This window comes from Boleophthalmus pectinirostris, unplaced genomic scaffold (genome assembly GCF_026225935.1).
Source record: "Boleophthalmus pectinirostris isolate CB_2022bp ecotype Guang Dong unplaced genomic scaffold, ASM2622593v1 HiC_scaffold_9, whole genome shotgun sequence".
In the NCBI taxonomy this organism is placed as follows: Eukaryota; Metazoa; Chordata; class Actinopteri; order Gobiiformes; family Gobiidae; genus Boleophthalmus; species Boleophthalmus pectinirostris.
The window spans coordinates 20,608,955-20,633,144 of NW_026571541.1; the positions used below are offsets into that span (position 1 = coordinate 20,608,955).

Sequence of the window (24,190 nt, forward strand, 5' to 3'; positions counted from 1 at the left end):
GAAGGTGGGTGGAAGGGAGGGGAGACAGGAGAGGATTAGAAATGCAACAAGGTTTTGCATGAATAGAGCTTTCGGCTTATAGCCTAAGTAATTAGACAAAACAGACCTTAGTAACACCTAAAAGACAAGGGCTTTAAAGGAGCATACAGCCTCCAACAATCCACAAATTAGGGCAGGATTATTACAATGTGGGAAATATACAAAGAGTACAAGTACATCACAATGTAAAACTCCCAAGTACACATAAAATATAGTCACTTGCATCCAAATTAGTGATTACATGCTGCAACTGGCTAAGTATAAAAATAAAATCCATCACGTCTATATGAATGTTGAATGCCATGCTTTGTGTATGATAAATGGAGAATATTTGAGATCTGATTATATATATCAGCTTTGGACCAGGACTAGAGAAAGGAGGAGAGAGATGGGCAAGGGAAGAAGGGAGGACGACAGGAAGAGAGTTAAAAGCATGGGGAGCAAGGGAAGGGCAGAAAAAGATGAAAAGAGAGAGTAGAGAGACAATGCACTCAGCTGTGGATAATTACAGCAGGAAGCTAGCAGACACAGAGACAAGCTAATTATAATTATTTTTAGTATGCTTGTTGTTATCACTATTATCATAATGGCCATCAATATCACTGTCGCCACGGTTACAGCCACAAGGAAGAACTGAAGGGCTCGGTCTGCTCTGGTCCAATGAGACTAAACCAACTGTTAACAGGGTGGACATTATCTGCAGTATAGTTAACATGTGACTTATTTAGGAGTCATCTTATTTCATATTAACACTGAACATTAAAATATGAAAGAAAAATGCTAAGAGTGTTCCTCATAGACAGTTTTATGCTCATTCTAAGGAGTATTACTTTGCATTGAACAGTATTTCATTAAAACAAAGAAGTAAATCCACATAAATGGCACAATATCTTGTACCTGCAAATGCTGACATTAATTTTGTCAGTAAACACAAGTTCTTGATTTTGTCTATCTTAACACTTGCTAAGAGTGAAATGGCCAAAAAGTCATAGGCTACACATCTGCACATTTAGTAGATTTAGTATTGCAATAAAACCTATACACAATGTTCTCACCATCTTCGAGTGTTGTTGCGTTGATCTCGGTGCTGGAGGGCCCCGTGCCAGCTCTGTTGAAAGCCTGGACCACCACACCATACTGGGCAAACTTCTTCAGGTTATCCAGAGTGTAGACCTCACTGTCCCCTGTAGCTTTCATCTCCACAATGCTGTACTGACCATTACTGCCTGGGCCGTTCTCTCTGTAACCAATCTGGTAACCCCGGATCACCCCATTCTGAAGCTCCTTTCTGGGAGCCTGACGTACATCAAAACATTATATAAATATAAAGAACTTTGTGAAAATTGAAGTAAATAATAGAATTCAGTTTAACCTTCCAGGTGACTCTGATACTTTGAGAAGTCACTGGTTGCAACATCACATCCATCGGGGGACCATCAGGTTCTATAAAGAAAATAAGCACCCAAGTTTTAGGTACATTTTTTTGCATAAACACGACATTCTTATAATTGATTAGGTCATTATGATCGTTCAGTTACTTACGTGCTTCCTCTGTGCTAATGGTGAGCTCTTTACTAGCCTCGCTTTTGCCTATAGTGTTGTATGAATACATGCGAATACTATAGACAGAGGCAGGGTGGAGATCCACAATGTTGGCTTGATTATTTGTGGGAGAGATATTTCGTGTCGCATGCTTTAGCTCCCAAGAATCTAGCAGACACACACACACACACACAAAAAGTTTAATCAAAAAGATAAAGATTAGCGAACACTGACACATCCTCTTCACATTTCCAACAAAAATAAATATTCACCTGTTTTATTTTTATACTCAATGTCATAGGAAGTAATAGGACTGTTTCCATCAAATCTCTGAGTCCAGCGAAGGTTCATGCTTCGATCCTTGACTTCTCTCACCTCTAACTCAGGAGGGTCTGGTGGTTCTGAGATTTCAAAGAAAGAAGGACAAAAGGGGAGTTTCAAGAACACAAACACCATTTGGCAAAAAGACAGATACACATCACAGACAAGTTACCTTGCACTGTTAGCTGAATGAGCCCTCGTCCTTCTCCGTAAGAATTGATGGCATGACAAGAGAAGAAGACAGAGTCCTCACGCTCTGCTGGCTTTAGCTGAGAGAAGAAAAGACCTAGTATTATGTGCGCAGGTGAATAGGAGAAATGGATATAAAAGATATTCACAGTTTTTATGTGGAAGTCAAAAGAGATGTTCAATAGCACCCAGAGGCAATCTCAACATTTTATTAGATGTGAAAAAAATTTATACAGCATGTTTGCATTACATCTGGACTCATATCTACCAGCACCTAAGGCTCAAACATTGCTCAAAAAAAAAGCAAAATAGAAAATCGAAGTCTATCTGTTTGTTAGGACTCAAATAGATACTGCTGTCTGATTTCATTAGGTGAATACTCCTGTACATGTTTCTTACCTTGAGAGTCGACAGCACCTCGTCAGTCTTCTCATTGGGGCTGGTTGTAATAGAATATCGGGGGTTGCGGTCCGGGTCAATCACGGTGTCACCCCTCTCCCAGCGAATAATGATAGGCCACTCCCCCCTGGCAGTGCAGTTTAGCTCCTTTACATGGCCCTTTTTGGCCATAGTAGTATTGGGGTGACTGGTGATCATTGCCGGTACTGCAACGAGAAGTAAAGGGGAGTACATATTAAATAGGAGAAGCTAACTTTTAAAAGGCAGTGAGGAGAAGCAGCTGGCAGTTAAAAGGGAGAGTTTGTAGTGGCCAAGTTTCGATGTAGTGGAGTAATGAAGAGCTATGGTCAATGAGAGAAAGTCAATAGACCTCCTCTCACATTCTCCAATAGTTAACAGTGAGGTTTAGGTGAATGAAGAGGCACAACGATAGACCCTCACCTTTCGTGTACACTCTATAGACATAATCACTTACATACTCAATCTTCTGCACACACACGCCTACATTTGCACACAAGCACACACACACACAATATTGATCCGAGGAGGTTCTGCTGTTTTGTTTTCATCACTTATTCATTCCACCCTCCCTCGTTCCAACCTCTCCACTATCTCCGCTGAGCAAAACAGACAGAATTGAGGGAAGCAGAAAAGAGGAACAGTTCAATCAATAACACTAACACCAGAAGGAGAGGAGCGAGACAGAGCCAGAAAGTAGGTGGTAGCTTGTTAAATCTTCACATAGTATAACGTATTCAGAAACATACATTGTACATGGCGGTTCAGCTTGTTTAAGATAAGGTTGTGAAATAGTAAAATGCTAAATTGACACGCCTATTCTGGCTGTAATCCGACCATAAAATCTGACTGACTGTGTATGTAAATGATGCTGGAAACACATGTTCTCAGTGCATTACAGGGAGGGCTGCAGTGAGAAAGGGCTAAGTGAGGACATTGATTACAGATAATAATTAAGCTCCAAGTGTTTCAATGTCAGGAGATAAATCCCAAGAGTCAAAAGATCAATTGTTCTGTTGTTGGGTTTCAGTCTATTACACAGAAAGTTCAGATTTATATCCTCACGGCCTATCGTGTAAACTGAACAAGCCCAAATAACTACAGCAAATGCATAAATACCTCAGAACACTTGATAAACATAAAGTTAGTGTGAGTCCTGTATTACACAAAACTGTCTCTTGTGAGGTTTAAGTCATGTTTGAGTAATTTATTGTTCTCCTCTGTACATCTCCAAAGCTCAAAATGCTCAGTTCTACCTTGTCATGTCATTTCATGTCATGCACTAGTTTTCAAGTTAACAGCTAAATTTTACATTTTGTAAAGCTAAAAGCTTGGCAGCTCCAGAGCGGAAATTATCCAAATTATTCTAGTGAATGTGTATGGAGTTTAAAGACACAGTGGAGCATTTCCTGTATTGCCACATGACATCACAAGGTGGAACAAAGGGTTTTTAGTTTCACAAAAGAACACAGCTTAAATATGAAGGGTTTATGTGTTTGACACAACTCCAAGCATACCTTTGATGAGGAAACAAAATTACAACAGATCAGTATAACAATATAATATGTAATACGTATAGTATAATAATATAATAATATAATGTGAGCCCTTTAATTTTCCTTTTTCCTTTTGTGGCATCCAAATGACCTGTCTCCTATTGTGCAGTAATGTATCTTTATTGTGTATTAAATGAAATAATTTTGTAAAGTTGAATTGGTATACATCACATGTGTCAATAAAACTCACTTTTGACAGTGAGGACCATGCTTTTGCTGATGTCTGAGCCCACACCGTTGGATGCCTGGCAGAGGTAGAATCCCCGGTCTTCTTCAAGCACATGTCTGATAAGCAGGGAGCCATTACTCATTAGCTGGATACGCCCCGTCAGAGGCACGGGGTGGTACTGTTGTGGGTTCCCTATGCCAGCTGAGAACAAAAAAAAAAAGAAAGAGACAATGGTGAAAAGATAATATTACAGAAATTATAACTTCGATAAGAGAAATAATATGAAATCTATGTACCTAGTGCCCCTTTGGCATGTTTCCACATAACCTTTGGAGGAGGGTATCCATCCACAGAACAATTTAAGATCCCTGCTTTCCCATAGATTCCATCCTGGTTGTTTGGCTGCACCACAAATCGAGGGGGCACTAGAAATATGTCAAAAGTGTGAACTTGATTTTCTATTGAATACTATTTCAATATTGTAAAACATTAGATTTTTCATTAAGTCAATTCACTCCAGCTGCATATTTTAAATCTCAAGGTAACATGACTATTACAACTACTACAGCCTTTGAAAAGGATGAGACAGATGCATAATACCTTCAGTAACTCGAAGGAAGAGCTTTTTCAACATTCAAAATGATGTTGAGGGCACATTCAATTACAGTCAATACATGGCCTTACTGATCAAAAGCAAAGGTTTAATTTGAAAGAAATCTGTGTGTCCATGCAAACTTTTGTGCAAAGAAAAATACGCTCTCCATGAGGTGCTTTTATAGCAAACCCTCTTTATAACTGTGTCCTTTCTTACCTGTGACTGTAAGCTGCCTTTCTGTGCTCACAGTAGCAGCATCGTTACTGGCTATGCAGGTGTAGTTGCCATTGTGTTTAAGTGACACTTTGGATATCTGGAGAGAACTCATGAACTCCTTGGTGTCAATGGTGATGCCAGAAGAGGGAACAATTTCCTGTCCATCCTTTCTCCAAGTGATCCGTATGGGCATATCTCCAGACGCTACCACACAGGCAATGTACATCAGTTTACCAATGGAGGTTGGAGGAAAGTCAAACGGCTGGATCAGAGGTGGAACTGTGAAGTGGAGACAAACAAAGTGTAAAGAGAGGAATTAGAACAAGCAAAAACATAATTTCCTCTGACAGAGACAACTTTCTCAAATATAACATTCATTCATTCAGGGTCATTTCAATTTGCTTCAAACAAGAAAATAAGGCCAGCAAAAGCAAAAGATTGCATTTACAATCTCTAATTGAAAATACCTTAAAATAACTGAAATAATGACAAATAAGACAAGTTAAAAACCCAGATACAGATAATGAGGCATGTAGGATATCACAGACAGAAGGTGATCACACATCCACATATGATATTTTAAAGAAAAAAAAAAAAGAAAAGGCATGTGGAGAATGGAAAGAGAAGTGGAGACATTTGAAAACATACAGATAGTCAAAGGACATCAGGTGTGAGAGTAAGTGAAAATAGCAGAGTGGTGCTATAAAGCCGCAGGGAAAGAAAAACAGCAAGAGTCATCTTTGTCTGACTGAATGGTAAACCAGCCTTGTATCTGTTGGTCTGCCTGGAGGTGATCTGTTTTAAGTCTTCCACCAAAGTCTGGACCCCTACAGCCTGGCCTAGCCCACTACCCACTTGGCAGCCTCCTCTGCCCCCTGCCAACCCCTCCACTCCATCCTACTATGCCCTGCGAAAGCCAGCCCATAATAGCTGCTCTAATTAGAGCCCCATCCGCAGGGGGAAGAAGAGTTGCCATGGAGACCGGTGGAGGTGATGGCGCCGGGTTGCAGTGGGGTATGAGTGAGGGTGATGTTAGGGGGGTTAAAACTGAGACATCTGGGGCACTTAATTTGGGTCTTGTTTAAATTATTCCAATAAAATCAGAGACAACATTCACACAAATACAATGGTTTAGCACATACACGTCATGTAAACATGCTCAAGTGTGCATAAAAATCTCCCAAAATAATAAAATAAAGCCAAATGTAAAAATTATATACAGTACAAGGCGATACACACTCAGTGCAGTATATGCTGAGTATAATACACACACACATTTTATACAACAGCACTTGTGCTCTATGTAATTGCTGAGTGGTTGAAAGAGCACACTGGGCTGCTCCGCCCCTTAATCAGGGGTTATTAGAGGCAATGCATACAGCTCTCTCTCTCTCTCTCTCTCTCTCTCTATTTTACCTCCTTTCTTTCTCACTTAGCAGATAGCAATCGCCATTTTATGCATTTCTGTATAAGTAATATAAGCAGACATGGGGCTGGATGATATGGCAAATAAATTACCCCTTGTATTAATCAATTAGAAGTTTTGATTCAATGTTAGCTGTGGTAAGACATACCTTTAACTGTGACATACACGGTCTGTGTGATGAAGAGCTGAGGCTGGATAAGTACACTGCATACATAAGCCCCTTCATCCATTCCTTTTTGAACATCACTTAATTTGAGAGTCCCATTTTCAAACACCACCTAGACAGATTTTTTGCAACAACCATCATAATAAGTTCAATAAAGCCATTCAGTGTAGTCATTTCAATAACTACAAGATTCCTCCATTACATATACAGCACCAGACTGTAGGCCTACCTGGCGATGGTTGTCAGGCAGAAGAAGTCCCTCTTTATACCAGTTGATTGAGTAATAGGGATAGCCAATCACTCTACAGTTTATAAAAGTGTTTCTTCCTGCTACAGCTGTAATATTCTTCATAGGCCGAATCCTTGGAGGTCCTGGTAAAGAAAAGAGACACAAAATAGACACAGTAGGAGAAGAGAGGAATGGCCAAAGAAAGGAGAAAAGAAGAATAACATTAGTGATTATTGTTAAACACACTGTTGGAAATGTAACAAATATTAGGGAGGGGGTTTAGGAGGAAGTGGAGGAAGTAAAGAAAAACATAAAGCAAAAAACAAATTTAAAATTACTTGCAAACATGCGTTGTTATCAATTATCTCTTTATATGCATGAGTATTGCTATTTCACTTTTAACATTTTTAAAGTTGTGAGTCCAAACAAGATGTGTAACTGCAAAAGTCAAATAATATGGAGGAGGAGGTTGCTCTTGCAGCACTGAGGGATGGGTTAATGCAGAAAAAGCATTTCCCACACAAGTGATTAACCTTAATAAGGAAGAAGGCCATCGTATAAACTAAAGATGGGTTTTGCTGTGCTGAAAAACACCTGGAGATCACTTGTAACGTTTTCCTTGACCTTTCCCTACTGTATGCCAATCTCTTTTTACCTTTACTTCGCACACTCTTCTTTCTTTTCTCAGAGTGAACCAAGCTTTGAAGTCACAGCTCTGACAAGTCAAAGATGTATTATTCAGTGCACCCGTAAGACAGACCCCCCCGCCCCCAACTCCAGCGTAGTATGAATGAATACCTGCGCATTTTCACAACACAAGGCAGGCATCACAACTCAAAGAGAGGATCAGCATACGATGGTGTGAAACGGTTTTATCTTGTGCAGCGATGAGTGTCACAGAACCTGCCCATTTGTGTGCCAGTTTGTTACATGTAAGGCCAAAGCTCTCAGGCAATAGTGCTCAGTCTCACTCCAGCAATCATTTTGGCAAGTCTGCTCAGAGCGGACTCACATGTCAAAGCTACACATCTCGCCAAAGTGCAGAGAAAGAGAGAGAGTTTGAATGTGAGCAAGAGAGAAGCAATAAACAGAGAGAGGGAGATTCGGTCATGTCCATGGGTGTCACTCTTCATCCTTGTCATCCTCGCTGACACTGACATCACCAGTCCTGTCACCAGGGCTCACCATCAGCCTCCAGACACACAATGGCACTCCTCCACTGTGGACCTTTGCACACTGGTTCAATTCTCATTCATCATTCAATCTGTTCTGGCCTACTGCCCCTTCTCTGGATATTTTCCCTTGTTGGTTTTTACATTACCTATAGAACAAGCTTGGCAAGTTTAATGGATTTGGAGTAATTTGTTTTGTAAATAAAATCAATCAATCAACTAGTGGCAGAGACAACAAAACTACGACAATAATTAATAAAAAAAACACAACAAAAATCCATAGTCAATTTAGTTAAAGTCAACTTAATCCTTTGAGGATTATAAAATGCTAACTGGAAAAACCTAAAGTAAAAACAAATGCAATATCTATAATGAATTGTTTTTGAAAATCTGCAATACATACTACATGAATCTCAGATAAATAGAAAGCATTAAAATCCTCAAAAAGTCGATTACAGAGAGTAAAAGAAAAAGAGAAAAAAATAAAAGGCATGAGAAATAAAAGCGCAGAGATGTAGTAAGGTATGGGACAGGATTTGGGTGAGGGTAGGGGTCCGGCTCTATCAAGCCTGTATATTACTGATATTGAAAAGTAGACAGGCACCTCTTACGTTTATGCGCGCTTGGTACTCGGCACTACCAGCCGAGTTTCGTGCGGCGCACCGATACACTCCTCCATCGCGGATCTGCGGGTTACTGACGTTCACGTGGCTCACAGTGCTGCCATCAGACAGAGTGTACTGGCTGGCCCGCACCCTCAGCATGTCCCGGGCCACTGGTTCATCGTCCAGAGTCCAGGTAATAGTTGGAGGAGGGGCTCCTTTGGCAGTGCACATTAAGGAGAAAGGTTCACCTGGGACCACCACCCGCTCACTGAAGGAGGCCACAATACGTGGGGTACCATCTAGAGGTAAAAAATGAAAGTTTATATATTATACAGTTATGGCATGCATATTCTATGTTTGTCTCCTCACCTTCCAGCAGGATAATGGAAAAGTCCTGGGCGGTTTGGCCCTTGCGAGTAGCAAAACACTGATACGCGCCTGAATGTCTTTTCTGAGCAGCAGAAATAAAGAGGGTCTCATTGTGAGCCCCCTGAATAGAAAAGTGCTGATCAGGCAGGACAGGTTCTGTGTTTCTGTACCACGAGACAGTGTAGTGAGGTGAACCCTGGACCGCACAAGAGAGGATCACTGTGCTGCTAATTCCTGTCTTCAGGTTCTTGGGGGACAAGGTGACCCGCAGTGGCTCTATAGACATAAAAAAAAGTGAAAACAGTGTACAGTGGATAAAACAGTGTGGTATGTGCAGAAGAAAACCCAGACAAGAAAGACTGAAAGGGTAGCAAATGTCAGTAAGCAATAAAGCAGCTGGTGTTAAGTGCTGGAGGCTGCTGAATGTCTGTGTGTTGTGTGTGTCTATAGTGAGCATGAGTCTGTCAGTAGCAGAATGAATAAGAGCATGTGTGTAAGTGAGAAATTCACTTCCCCTGTCTGTCAGAGGATGTTTGTAGATCCTGCTGTGTGCCACTGGACAGTCCCTCTCTGTCCTGTCATCCTTAACCTACTCCAGGTAAAACGTCTCCTCTATCAGCTCTGACTATTATGAATTACTCTGTCCCTGTTTTTGTTCATGCTCTCTGCAAACACAGTGGCTCAGTTGTATGACCAGTGTTCTGCAGTGTCACTGTAGAATCACCTTGGCACTATTTGACACAGGCTGTCCTTGGAGATCAAGCTCATGTTCACCAGAAATGACAGTGAGTTTGTGTCAGGAGAAGTCACAGTCAGCAGAGCAAAAGAAGTGTGTACATTCTTCCTGTCTAGGGTTGTGAGGTGTTACATTATATCTCTATGCCATTATTATCACAACATGTATTTAGCCTTTTTTTTTATTGAGTTTATACATATTTGTACATTACACTAGAAATTGATTTTGTCTGCTCTCTGACAACCTTCTTATAATCTCCATCACATTGTCTCTGGTCATCGTTAGGAACTACTTACCTATAACATTGAGATGACCTGTCACCTCTTTGGAGCCAAAACTGTTGGTGACCTCACAGATGTAGTTGCCACTGTCTTCCAGCCTCAAGTCTGAAATGGTGAGGCCTGTGATGCGCCGTGTCCAGCGGGAATCTGCCGGTAATGGCCGCCCATCCTTTAGCCATCGTATGGTGGGGTTTGGATATCCGGATGCGATGCAGGGAAGCTCGACACTGTGCCCAATTTGCACCTCTCCAGATTGGAAGCTGTCAAGCACGGTTGGGGTGGACTCCGTAGGGTCTGGAACGGTATAGGGTATGTTATATTGTGATAATAGTAAAGTTGAGCTAAATGCTTTATTCATGGACTTCAGATTCCTGTTGTATGCAATATTTGAGGACTTATTCCCATTTAAAAAATATTCTTCATCATTCTAAAACCCAGACATTTATATTTAGTTAAATGTTGGTCCTACATTTGGTCTATTCAGTGGTACATGTAGAACTATTTGGTATAGACTTTAACATGAGGTGTGACCTACCCATAACAGAGAGTCTGGCTCCATTGCTCTGACGAGTCTCTCCACTGTACTTGTGCTTTGTGATGCAGCGGTAGGTGGACAGAGCATCTTCCTTTTGCACTTCTGAGATATACAGAGCGCCATATGAGGTCAGGAAGAAACGGTTACCTGAGGATAGACGAGAATAGGAGGGGAAAGAGCATGTTAGTTACTATATTTGGTTAACAAAAAGGCTGTATTTGCATGATGTGTTGTTCCCAGAGTTATGTGCAAACGCAGTAACACAATGATTTCAACCCTTTGTGAGATTTGAAATGTGCTTGTGCGTGTTGTGAAGATTTATCATAGGCTGAGTTTATACTTTTACCTAAACATTCATAGCTATTGTTTTAGTTTTATTGAATATGTATTCTCTGAGGACACACACTCAGATGATACTAAAAAGGCTCTTTTTGCTATGATGTCCTTTGGTAAACAGTATATTGCGTGTGAAAACTGCTGTCAAGTGAGGCATACTAGATGTACGCCCTCAAGAGTATACCAAGCACTATATCATCTTTATAAGGCTCACCTGAGGAATCGTGATAGTTACACTGATTTTCCAGAGTGCACAAATAAGGAGCTGAACATACAGTATATCTTTAGAAAAGTCCAAGCCTTGCACTTAACTGAATACATGGAAGCTTTTAATATACTTTCCACCATCCGTCCAGACACTTACACACAATGGAAGAAGACAGAGGAGGAGAAAGAGAGTTACTGTAGGAGTTAATAATTGATGTATCTGTGTGTGTTATGATAACAGCAGATTAGTGTCATTTTCCATTCACATCAGTGGTGCTGTGGCTGCCTCTGATTTCTCCCTGTGCCAGTAAAAGGGGCAGACAAGAGCTTAATAGAGGGGTAAAGGACCCGGAGAGTGTATTTCTGTGTTTGATTCTTTCTGCTTTTCTGAATCTTTTTGTTATCTCCGACCCCAAAGGGTTATCTGACACACTGCACAATGGGTTTGCTGTTGACATTTGCAGCCTGTTTGGTTATGTGAATGCTATTGCTTCCTATTTGCTGTACATGGTGTTTCAATGACTTTTTACAATGTTGTCACCTGGTTCACAGGGCTAAGCAATACATAGGTCAGTAACAGTGCAGGTGGGTTGTGTATTCTTAAATAAAATATGACATTGTTGACTTCTCTCAAACTATTACGCATGCAACTTTGCAATACATATGATACTTTTACAGTTGATTTATGCAGTCTATTACAGATACTGACACACATGATTTTGCCTACATACCAACTGCCCATTGCTTGTCTTTGGCCATAACAGACAAATCTGTCTTATTGTTATGCAGAAATACTATGCAAATATTAGCACCACACCCCAGCAGTTTCACTCTCATTCACTCAGCTCTGACATTTTCTCTTGTTTGGGTGTGTATGGGTGACACAGCAAAACTCTAACCTGACTAAATATAGACAATTTTATGATTTTCCTGTAATTCTTATTCATTGCCATGGCCATTCTAAAAAGCCAGTAAACATCACATCAAAATACAATCATAAAACAGCCTTCTTCAATGTCCACAGTGGGATAAAATACACCTGAACTTTATAACAAATGTCATTAACATTTACTGTAGCATATAAAAATCTCCAAACATTTTCACATCATATACAAATAAGGGTGCACATGTTAAAGTTCATACGCAGATGTTGTTATGCGAGTCAGACTGTTGTGTTGAGTGCTAGGCGACGCAGGCTGTAATTTTCAAGCCTGCCCTTTGTTCCAACCTGGGTATTAAGCCTTACAGGATAATATGCACTTGGTGAGTAGAACCCTGTATAACACAGTAGTACACCCTGTCACAACATGCCTGCGGAGAGAACGACAGACCAGGGGGGGCACAGGGGGGTGCAGGCGGGGTGGAGGAAATTCAGCGGATGGTTAAGAATGGAGAGAAAACTGACACTGCAGTTACTGTGAACAAAAACAGGGAATTTTCTTTCTTACTAAATTAAACTGTAGATGTCACTTGAATCATTCCAAGTAAGTAGAGCACAAATCAAACCAACTAAATAGGAGGTGATTAAGTTTTTGATGATTTTATTTAAACTATTTTAATAGGTTCGACAATACAGAACAATAAAAGCACTCACTTTAATGTGTCTAAACTGATATTTACATTTTTGGGTAATGCTTTCTAGTGAGGCGCCTGTACACAGAAGCAGCAGTGAGGGTGCAGTGGCGAAGGAGAGGGGAGTGACCCTACAGGGAGTGGGCCGGCAGATGGAAATTGATGGAGGGAGAGCTGGGCAGATAAAGAGGAACGTGCCATTGGGAGCTGCAGAGTGAGAGGGATGAGGGGCCTGCAGGCCTGAAAAGCACACATGGGCAAAAACAATTCGTCTACATCCCTCCGTCTTGCTTTCCTTCCTCTCTCTTCCCCCCTCGCAAGCATCTCCTTGTGGGAGAGGAGATCAATTCTCGTCTAGTCTGCCTACGCCTCCAGGAGTTTGTTGTTGTTGTTGAGTGTGTGTATGTGCTCTACTGTCCGGTATCTTCCTTACTGTGGGAGGCTGCAAACATATTTTGAAGGTCTGCTCCACACCTCAGGGAGGCGCAAAATAGCCCTACTTCCTCCTGATTTCCTGACCCCTTCTTCCACTTGTTTTGCTCTTTTCTTTTGGAGCTGCATGACATCTCTTCAAGATGCCCGGCGTTTCTACCTACAGTCTCCCCTCTGCCCTCTACTTCTTTCTATCTGTCTTTTCTCTGCCTTCTCCACGGCACGGCTCTTCTATCTCTTTCAGGGGGGTCTGTAAGTAATGGAATCAGTTCAGCTGATCTGCCTGAGGCACAGAGTCAAGCCTAGTGCAAAGCCAAGCTGCTGTTGAATGTGTGCGTATGCCAGAGATCCCACAGACGGACACATACATGCAAATAACAAGCCCGCGACAGGCTAAGGGGAAGAGACACAATGAAAAGCGGATTAAGGAGCCCTGGAGCATCACTCGTCTCCCCCCAAAGGCCCCTCCTGAGAGAGGGCTCCCCATGTTTCAGAGACATACAGGGAAGGGGTGAAGGGGTGAAGGGGAGGGGCAAAGATGGAAATGAAGCCAAATGCAGGAAAATTCACTGCATATATCTTCACATAGAAGCATGTACAGATCCCACTTCTCTCACATTACCATCAAATCAAGACAGCAAGAGGAACAACACGATGAACAATAATAAAAATGGAGACTTTATACTTATACTTATTCTTGTATAGTCAAAAACAGGAAAAGACAGACAAAGAAACAGTAAAAACCTACTCATATTTTGGGAAACAACGTAACCGTAGGGGTTTGTTCTTGCTGCCATGCAAATGAAGGCGGCGCTGCAGCAATGCTAACTAACAGCAATTCACACTGTTGGACTCATCACTTATTAATGCTCTACGGCTCCCCCTCCCTCCCATCTCTCTCTCATTTCCCTCTCTCTCACCCTCACCATGATCGCTCGTTTTTGTTCGCTCTCTCGCTCGCTGTTGCTAGGGTCCGTGCACTCACGTGATAACAGCTGGGTAGGGGGCGCTGCGGCGGCATACGGCGACATGTGCGAGCAGGTGCGCGTTTCATGTGATTTTGGCACGCATGGCCATGTGTGTGCCTGCGTCAGAGTACCCTTCATTAGAGGTAAAACAGAATCAGCCATTTAAATGAAGGCGATGGAGATGTGAGGAGGGAGCAGCAGACTGCCGACGTAATTGATTTGCATAAGGCCGGGGCGAAACGGGGGCTCTAAAACATTGCAGATTGGTTCAAAAATATAGATTTTACTGTTTTTTAGGAATGTATATTTGACTGTGTTTTAGCTTGTAGTAAATGCCAAAAAAGTCGCTTTAATGCATGTTATTCACACATTTAGCATCACACATTGTGTCTCACGGTATACTGTCTCAGCATGCTTCCTCCCACTGTCTCACAATCCACGTTTGGTGAGCAGACAGTGGAGGACACCTACACTTTTACTTCAAATATTTCTGCACAATATTAAGACACTATCCACTTGTTTTGGTCTTTTATTTTTCATCACAGTGTAGATACACAATTGACAATTGAAAACAACTTCATTGATGTTTAAGTTAAAAGACTAACGGAGAGCCTCAGTTATTGCCATGAAGTGAGAGAGAGAAAAACACAAGACTTGCAGCAACATAATTATCCACCTACTTTTGTGTCGCTTTACATGTACATATAATATACTGTTATTCTCAAGGATTTGCTTAAAGAGGACATATTATGTACTCAAAGTAACTCCTATCTCTAGCCACAGCTCTGTACTTACTTATGATTATACAAACAATTCAGGCTCCAGGTCCATATGTGTAAGGTTCAAAAATGTGTCGCATTGCCCCTTTTCAAAAAAAACCCCAAAAGAAAACACGTCATTTAATATTTGCTGCTAGTTACAGTGAAAGAATCAATTCTGCGGTTTTGATGACGAAGTCAATAGACCTGTTTCTATTATTAAGCTATTTTAGATCAATATTACAGTTTACAATGAACAAAATGTAAATAATACCTGGACAGGGGCCTGATGTTCAAAGTTATACACATTTTAAGATGAATAACTGAACATTCACACTACAGATGAAATTTTAAGCACCAAGGACAGCTACTGAGTTCCCCTCTATTAATCCTGTGTACAACTGACCACCAGGTAAGAAGCCATGTAAAATTCAGCTCTACATTGCAAAATAAATAAGAGGTTACAAAAGGATCTGGTCCCTCCCCCCAAATTTGTTTAGTAATTACCATGTGCCCATTATGCTTTTCAAGGAGGACTTAGGAAATCCTATTAAAGCTATATCATTTCAACCGCTCCATATCTACCCATGCTCCTTGCGTCAAATATGTAGACACGGCTACGCGCGCATAGAGACACTTCATAAAACACCGCCGTGAGTCCATTCAAGCTCAACATGTAATTAACAGCGTCACTCCAGCTCTACGCATGCATGCGTGTGAGTGTGCGCGTGTGAGAGGGTGGGCAAAGGTGAAGGATAATAAAGATTGGATTCTAATAAAATGTCCTCATCCCCCCTAAATCCCCCCTTGCCCTCTTCGTCTACCTGCCATATTAACACCCCCATTACAAGGGCAGATGAATGAAAATGAACAGGCCTCGGGTGTGATTCCCTGAGTGTCAAATCGATACTACTCCCACCTCCACTGGCCCCTGTGCTTTCTCTCCCCTACTCCTCTCTGATGCTATCAATCCCAGGTCCTCCTCTGTTGCGGCTGACGAATTGGCATGTGTTTGACAAAGGGAAATCTACACCTTAGCCACAATAGACTTCTCTCCCCATCTGTGCACCACTCTCTAGTATGAATTGAATGACACTTGCTCCTATCTCCTCTCTATTATCATTCAAAGTAGTCTACAATAGTTAAGTGCTAGCCAGAAAAAAGACAGACGAGGAAAGAGCCACAAGGACGGCATATTACTGGCACTTCCTCTGACTCAATCGTAGACAAAAGGACTGGTGAGAAGTAATGTCAAAATAACACTAGAAGGTTAATAATGGTGACAAGGGTGAATTACAAAGGGTCTGCCTGTTTCCCTCTGAGTGAATAGAGACACATAACTAGAGGCTGTATAGTTGAAAAGGTAACATAAAAATGAATGCATTGAAGTTCACTGTAAATATTCTTAGGATTACTTCTTATTCCGTCTCCCATTTTGACCTCCTCACCTTTTATATTTTAGTGGTGACTGCTGTTTAGAGCTGTGCAAATAATCACATTATAATTGATCAGATTGTTTATAAATTACCCCCCCCCCAAAAAAAAAAAAAAATAAATAAATAAATAAATAAAAATCAAAGGGTATACAGTTAATCTTATAGCCAGATAAAGCATGTAGTTTGGGGCAGAGCTCAGACATGGGAGGAAAACATTTGATAATTGAATTTGCATGTCTAGTTTTGTTTAGGATTAGGATTATTAGGACTGAATAAACATAAACACTGACATACATAAATAGTTAACAGGGTGCATTATGGGCTGTCAATCATTGTATATAGTAAATACATATTCAAAATTAGACTAGGCCCTTCTCACCCATGGACTAACCTGTACATGTCATACTTTCTATATGTAATCACCCACGCTTTAAAGATTTTTTACAGAAGAGACTTTCACTCTCTTCTGTAAACTACTTAGACGACCTCAGACTGAAATACTGAAGCACCATTAACTGCTTTGCTTATTAAAAAGGTTTTCTTTCCAATCAGATGTCACATTTCTGAATAGATTTTTCTCTCCTGGTTTCCTTGGTTTCTCCATGACTCCTTCTGCTGTGCGTCTCTTCTTCTTCTTCTTTCTATATCTGTTGTTGGAAGGTGACACCCCAAACACCCACACACTCCTCACCCTCTGAACAGCTCATGAGACAAGAGAGACAGAGGAAGAAAAACAAATAAAATGGAATGGAAAAAGCACTCATCCAAACCTAAATGTGAAAGAAGGGTAAATCTGATAATCTGTTGGTTTTCATCATCAGCCGACCCCCATCTCATCTCCCCTCTCTCTCTATTATGGCAACTACCACACACCAGAGCAACCTTAATTTGAATAGCCATAAATATTCAAGCAGCAAGATGGAGGCTAGGATGAATATCTGGAATAAAAAATGAGGTAAAGTGGATTGAAAAAAAGCTCATTTATCATTTTCACTACTTTTTAAGATTGTCTTGTGTTTTTTTTACGCATTTTAACAAACCATAAATTGACATGCTGAAATGACCGGGCGTCCATTTGGCACTGATACAAATACACTGCTGTCTTGTCAACACAGGGTGCATTGTTTCGCTTTTTCCTTTAATTATTTAGCCTCATAGATAATACATTGATACATGCCTTCCAGACATGAGAAGGCTAACAATACATATCTAATGCATTATAAACACGCACTGTACAACAGGCACCTGCATGGGCTAAATTTCATGGCTGTTTTGTGTCATACATTATGGAAAGGACAAGGTAAATTGGGGAAAATACTGAGAATGAAAACATGATATTGTGATTTAACAAATAACTATATAACATAATGTACAATATAACATTAAAAAGAATATGGGAATAGCAAAGATAGACAGATCATGTACATTTAAAGGTCCTATATTACACAAAACTGACCCTTGCGAGCTCTTATAATGTTGTTACCTCATCAAAAACATACCTTGAGCTGTTTTGTTTCATTCACACATGTCTGAATAATCCTGTGGTATTTGTTTGTCTACATCTCCTAAGCTCAAAATACTCTGTTTCACCTTGTGATGTAATGAAGCAGTAGTTTTTAAGTTAACAGCTACTTTTACCTTTGTTCAGCAAAGATAGCCAATTCCAGGCCTGAAATTATCCAAACAATTCTAGTGAAGGTGTGTGGAGTTTACAAACACAATGGAACACTTCCTACATTACAACATGACATCTCAAGGTGGAACAGACTGTTTTCTGTTTGAGAGCGGAGCACAGTCTAAACATGCAGGGTTTGTGTGTCAAACATGTACAAATGAAACAAAACACAACTCCAGGTATGTTTTTGAAGAGGAAACTTTATAACATAGATCAGAAAACATGGGCCCTTTAAATAGAAACATGTGCAGTGGAAATATTAATAAAAAATATAATATGCATGTTTTAGTTAATTTGTGTCCACCCTCTCCATTACCCAGGCTTGGAACTGGCACAAAAGATAAGATTATACACAGAAAAGTCAAGACAAAAAAATAAAAAATAAAATAAAAACATCTGCACTATTTGCTATGTGGTAATAAAGGCTTTTCATTTTATGACCTTTTCATTATATGAACATAACAACATATATGTATACATCCAAGTAGCACTCCTGTCCGCTAAAAATTCAACTTCTGCTAATAAGATTATATAATTTGCAACCCCTGTTGAATGTGGGAGCAGAGTTCCCAGCATGTCTTTTGAGCTTGTTGTGTATATACAAAACCAAGTATGCGAGAATAGCAGCCGAGGCCAGAGCAGCCACATACAAGATAAGCTCTCACACAAATCAATAAAGTCTTGGCCCCTGTGAAGCGACGCTGCGCTCAGTCGGAATACTCCCGTGCCACGGCGTGTAAGCAGGAGCGCGGTGACACACAGAATGGGAGGGGGTCGGGGGTCACCGGGGAGTGCGGCCTGCGTGCGGATGGCTGCACCTCTCGTGGCAGGCGGACGTGAGCAGTGAGGGAGGGGGACCAGGGCCTATACGCGTCCTCTTCCCAGCTTCCCTCGTTTGCCTGTGCCACAGTGACGATGCGCCCTGTCTGCTGTTGCTGGGCATCTTGGCGACAGAGACCCAAAAGTGGATGAATAGGAGGAGCCAAACACGAGTGAAATGATGGGAAGCCAAGGAGATGCAGGGACAGATGTTGGAGATAGGAGTGGAGTAGTGGTGACATGCTAAAAGCGGGTCCCATACGATCTCCTCAGGCCTGAGGGGCCACGAGTGCCAGAGGTACAAGCTTAGGGATAGAGAGGGGCAGAGCCTTCTCTAAAGCCCTGCCTAACTGTCTGTATGTCTCTTCTGCCTCACTGCCCACTACACTCTGTCCCACTTTAGCCCAATGTCACTGGCAGAGCAAGGGGGAGGGACGGCAAAAACAGGAAACCAAGGAGAATAAGGAAGATGGAGGAAGAGAATAGACAGATTGAGGACTAAAGTATGGAGAGAAGATCCCAGGGAGAAAGACAATGATGATAATGATGATGCAGATTTACTGAAGGTATAGCAGCATTCCAACATTCTCTCCATATCCCACAATCCCCTGCCTGGGAATTCTTTTGTGTTCCAGTGACACAAACACATCACGTTCAGCATGTGTAGTTTTCCACAAGCAGCCAAGCGCACGTCTCCATTGCAGATACATGTATGTGCCAGTGAGCCGGTGCACACGGAGAGGGCCCAGTCAGCCGTGCTCTGTGCCCCTGTCAGCTGATCCCCTGTCCCATGGCACAATGAAGGGTGATTCTTGGAGATAAGCATGCTTAACGGCACAACAGTGCAACAATCAGGCTATTGCAGCTAAGCGGTTCAATAAACATCATGTTCCTTTCACATAGCTGCTTTGATTCACATAAATCTACAGGCCAACTATTTACTTTTTACAGAGAGATGCAGCGCACAATACACATGGTATTGCCATACAGTTTGGTAAAATGAAAGTAAAATAAACTAATACCCACAACTCAACTAACTTGTTCATGGCTTTCACAAAACCTCTGGCACATTGCTAGTGCCCACAGGTATGCATCTTTTGGGCCAATGCACAGTTATTTCAAAAGTGAAACAGTGTGGACCATCCTTCTACAGCCAGCCTGCTCCAGTGTAACAGTGGCTCCCTTTCTTTCAGGATTGCAATTTTAAAATGCTTTATCTTTAGATTTGTTACAAAGTGCTGCTTTTACAATATACATTATGGGGGAAGAACTAAATATTTTATATTACAAGAAAACAGTTGGGTAATATCTGGATTATGCAAACATATGATGTCACCTTTCTCACTGCGAGTTATTTCTGTGCCTTAATAACAGTTGTGCAACAGTTATTTCGAACTTATCTCAGACGGCTCTGCAAACAGGTCAGCTGAGGACATAAAATCAGATGAGACTCTAAAGAGAGGTTAAAAACATTTGATTTTAGATGGTAACATTTTAAGAAGTGGTGGAGTTCATCCACAACTATCAGATTCACTACAAGTATTGTACATGGCAAACAGATTTCTAATTACTGCTTTTAATCTGCAACTAAAGGATACAGTACATAATGTTCCCAACTTGATAAGTGCAGTAATATAAAGTGCATAATAGAGACAATATAGAGACTGTCACAGTATAGGAGCATGTTTCCTCTCTTCCAGAACCCCTGGTAAAAAAAAAAAAAAAAAAAAAATTACAGCCTGAGTCCATATAGCTGGAACTTGGCAAGGTCATTGAGTTGTGCTTGTTTGTTTGACCGGCTCAGCTCCAATGGGGTATATTTGGACAGGAGAACAGCTAAGACACGGGCCATTTTCAGTTCATGATGCGGCATGCAGAGTAAGGGCCCATGTTAGTGGGCTGCCAGGCTGTCTGTAGAGGAGAAGCCTGCTCCCACTGCTACTGCTGCTGCTTGGTTTTAATGGGGCCGGCAACTGAAGCTGAACCTCAAATCATCATAATGAGAGAGAATGAGATATCCACATACGCAACAAGGAGGATAGGGAAAACAGAGGAAGGGTGAGGAGACAGGAATTGATAAGCAGAAGGAAAAGGAGACTAGGAAACGATGCAAAGATTCTTCTGCATCTCTGATTTGCATGGGTGAGATTCATCAGAGCGACAAAGCGTAGGGAGGATGAGATAGAAGGAGGCAACAGTCGCCAGCGTACAGGCAAAACACATACAGGGTACAAGTATTCCTTTCTTTCTATAGGCCATTTGTTCTGATTAGGCTCCGCAGGCCTGTCCTTTTAGCTGTGTTCCTGCTCTCTCCTGGTTTGTATTTGTTTATGTTAGAGCCCAGCGATATGGAGTGTAAAGTACAAGAACAAAGCAATGCACTGAATATGTGTGATGACTATAAATAAGACAGAAGAAAGGTCAGAAATAGTGCACAGATACTGATGTTCAACTTGTTAATCACAAGTGGTCACAGCTTGCATTTAGAATGTGGAAAAACTGATTTGGTTAATATAATATCTTTCAATTAAATCAATAAACAAACAAAGGGACAAATTTAGTGTTGTATTTTTCTCAGAACAACAATGTCTTATCATCCAAAATGAGTAACAAATGGTTGTGGGTAGGTTTTAAAGTAAATTTGTAAATGTGCATTGGGATAATCACAACAGGTTCAACTTCAAGATTCTTGAAATCCTAGTTTATAGTTGTAGACGAAAAGGCAAAAATAATATGAGAGAATGAAGGATAGCGAGGATAGGAGGAGGGGACAGAGAAGAACTATGACAGAGTGGAGAGAAAGACAGAGAGGGAGGGAGGGAGAAGAGAGAGAGAAAGAGAGAGAGAGGTTGTGTGCTGTGTGTCAGGACTCTGTGTGTCTGTGTCCCCAGGCGGAGGCAAACATTAGCTGCATTAAGTGAGCTGACAGGTCCCTCCCCATTACCACTACTGGTGGCCCAGGGAGGAAGAGAGATGGAAGAGGCTGGTCTTACCAACTGTTTGTGCAATTCAAAGACAAGAAGAGCATTCCTTGCCAAGGCACACACATTTTCATATAAACACTGACCAGCAACACATAGTCTTAAATAGCCTATTTAAGCCTCATTTCAGTGGCAATGACAAAACAACAATTGCCACTGAAAACACAGGACCTTTGACCAGTGCAGTGCTCAAACTCTTTATATGAGCTACCTGGTAACATATTCATATCACCACCCAAAATAAGTTCAAATTTACAGCATTTCTTTTCACTTTATAAACATAATTACAAAATGTATTTATCTGGGATACAAATGTCTGTACTTTTTATGATTAAAGTATTAAGATACTAGCCAGGCTAGTGCCACCTAGCGCCTCCGCTCAATTTCATTTCTATCCAGTGACTAGGTCAGGATTCGGAACACACTAGAGGGTTTGCAAGAACCAGGGATGTTTTAGACCACACACAAGCCAATCAGTGAAGAGCTGTGAAGCCATGACTGGGTCCCTTTTGTGGTACAGCACAACAGTAAACAAAGCAGTCAAGATGGATGTAGCCATACATTCTGTGTTGGCAATGATTCCCAAGATTGAGGATTTAAAGCCGTAATAAAGAGAATGTTTGGTGAATTTTATCAAGGGGAAAAACGTTATTGCCCTTTTTCCTACAGGATTTGGGAAAAGCTTAATATACCAGTTAGCCCTGTTAGCGGCACATTACATACATCACGACCAAATAGCAGTGATTGGTTAAATAAAAAAAGTATCATAATACCATTGAGCCAATGAATCCTAATGCTGCGAGGTCAGACGGTTTCCACAAAGTGAAACCGGCTGATGATTCAGTGAATTAGATTCACTGTTCTTCTATTCCATTTTAACTCACTAGTCTGTCAGAAAAATCACAGCTGATGCACTGAGGACAAACTGGGAACCACACATGGGTACACAAAAATAAAAGATCTCAAGATATCATTGATACTGAAATAAGCACAGATATACATGTCCACACCTATAAACCACACGAAAACTAAATCCAGGATAAACTGTGTGTCAAAACAGAAGGGACATTTGGGAGTATGATTTCTTACTGCCATTGACACAAGCTCTGTTCGCAGACCACCTGTTGTTTGAACACAGTAAATGACCTTTGAACCGGTAAAACTGATAATCTTTTATGTATTTCACAAACCCTCTAAAGCAATCACTATGACACATTTACACCACGCTAACACTGACTTTGCTGTGGATTCTTGCCTCCACATCACACACCAAAAGTATTCCCACGACGTGCTGGGAAACACACACCATACATCATAATAACTGACAGCCCACTACGGCCTCTCGTAAAAGTGGGTGTAAATACAGTCTATGTTTCTATGGGGATTCATGTATCATAGGCTCACTGCTTAAATATTGATTGTTGTCTTGTCTGGGGTTCAGGGTTAAAGACCAGATGTAGTCTCGACCCTTCAATTATTCATTAACACCATGCACCGGGCCTACTACCTCCACACTCACACATGTTTTCACAAATTAGTCCTTAAGGGTCTATTTCAAATTTTACTGCATCACAACAGCCCTATAGTACACAGACGGAGAGGACTGCAGTCAGAGCCAAGGAGAGAAAGTCATGTTTAAAAGGTATTGTAAAATGTTCAAATATAATATAAAATGTTATTCCTGACCTGTAGACAAAAGTGAAAAAGAACTACCATCTAGATAGATAGCCCTTTGACAACAAACTGTTAAATACAGAGGTAGCAAAAGTTACAATGTGTGGCTCTAATAGTATGCACTCTTTTAGCCCTTTAAACGGCCTTAAATCTCCAGCATAGGCCAATATTTGTTTTGGTCTATATTAACACATTATTAAGAAAAGATAACTGCACAAAACATGACTACACAGTTCTCTTAAAGATTTGTGGTAAAAAGGGCAGTGGGTGAGTTTGTTTTAAATTTAAATCACACAATTTGGGGAAAATAATCTAAATCAGTCCCACATTATTTGCCCTGTATTCTAAACATCAGCCATGAAAAAACCCATATCAGTGGATCTCTATCCTGAACCACTGTCATTTGAAAAAAAGCATCACACAAAGCAATGCATTTTGTAAATCTGTGTGTTTTTACTTATAGACATAGTTCCCACACACATCTTTATGAAATACAGTTATGAACTCCTGCCTTACTGTCCAAACTCATAAAGCAGTCAAAGCTAAAAACATGTGTAGAAACTACATGGCCATTACTGCATGCACCACACCAGGCTCGCAGCTGCAGTAACAGGTTACAGACAGTTGCAACAGATATTCAACAAATAACAACAAATATTCATATTTGGGATTACAGACAACCACTCTAGAATAAGTAATTGGCCTTAATATTAATATAATAATATATAAGTATGAACAAAATTGTATTCTTAATGAACAAAGGTGAACT

General features: G+C 40.9%; 1 protein-coding gene across 1 annotated transcript in view; it reads right to left on the reverse strand.

The window, feature by feature from the left end:
* The window catches only part of LOC110154108 (cell adhesion molecule DSCAML1), a 60,302-nt gene that overhangs the window by 10,675 nt on the left and 25,437 nt on the right, over nucleotides 1-24,190 (reverse strand). Inside the window, 15 exon segments of the mRNA XM_055166976.1 lie at nucleotides 1,095-1,335; nucleotides 1,412-1,482; nucleotides 1,582-1,749; nucleotides 1,854-1,982; nucleotides 2,075-2,171; nucleotides 2,491-2,696; nucleotides 4,255-4,425; nucleotides 4,530-4,658; nucleotides 5,045-5,323; nucleotides 6,619-6,748; nucleotides 6,866-7,008; nucleotides 8,642-8,941; nucleotides 9,012-9,287; nucleotides 10,044-10,322; nucleotides 10,564-10,710. Coding sequence (XP_055022951.1) covers nucleotides 1,095-1,335; nucleotides 1,412-1,482; nucleotides 1,582-1,749; nucleotides 1,854-1,982; nucleotides 2,075-2,171; nucleotides 2,491-2,696; nucleotides 4,255-4,425; nucleotides 4,530-4,658; nucleotides 5,045-5,323; nucleotides 6,619-6,748; nucleotides 6,866-7,008; nucleotides 8,642-8,941; nucleotides 9,012-9,287; nucleotides 10,044-10,322; nucleotides 10,564-10,710 — 2,766 coding nt within the window.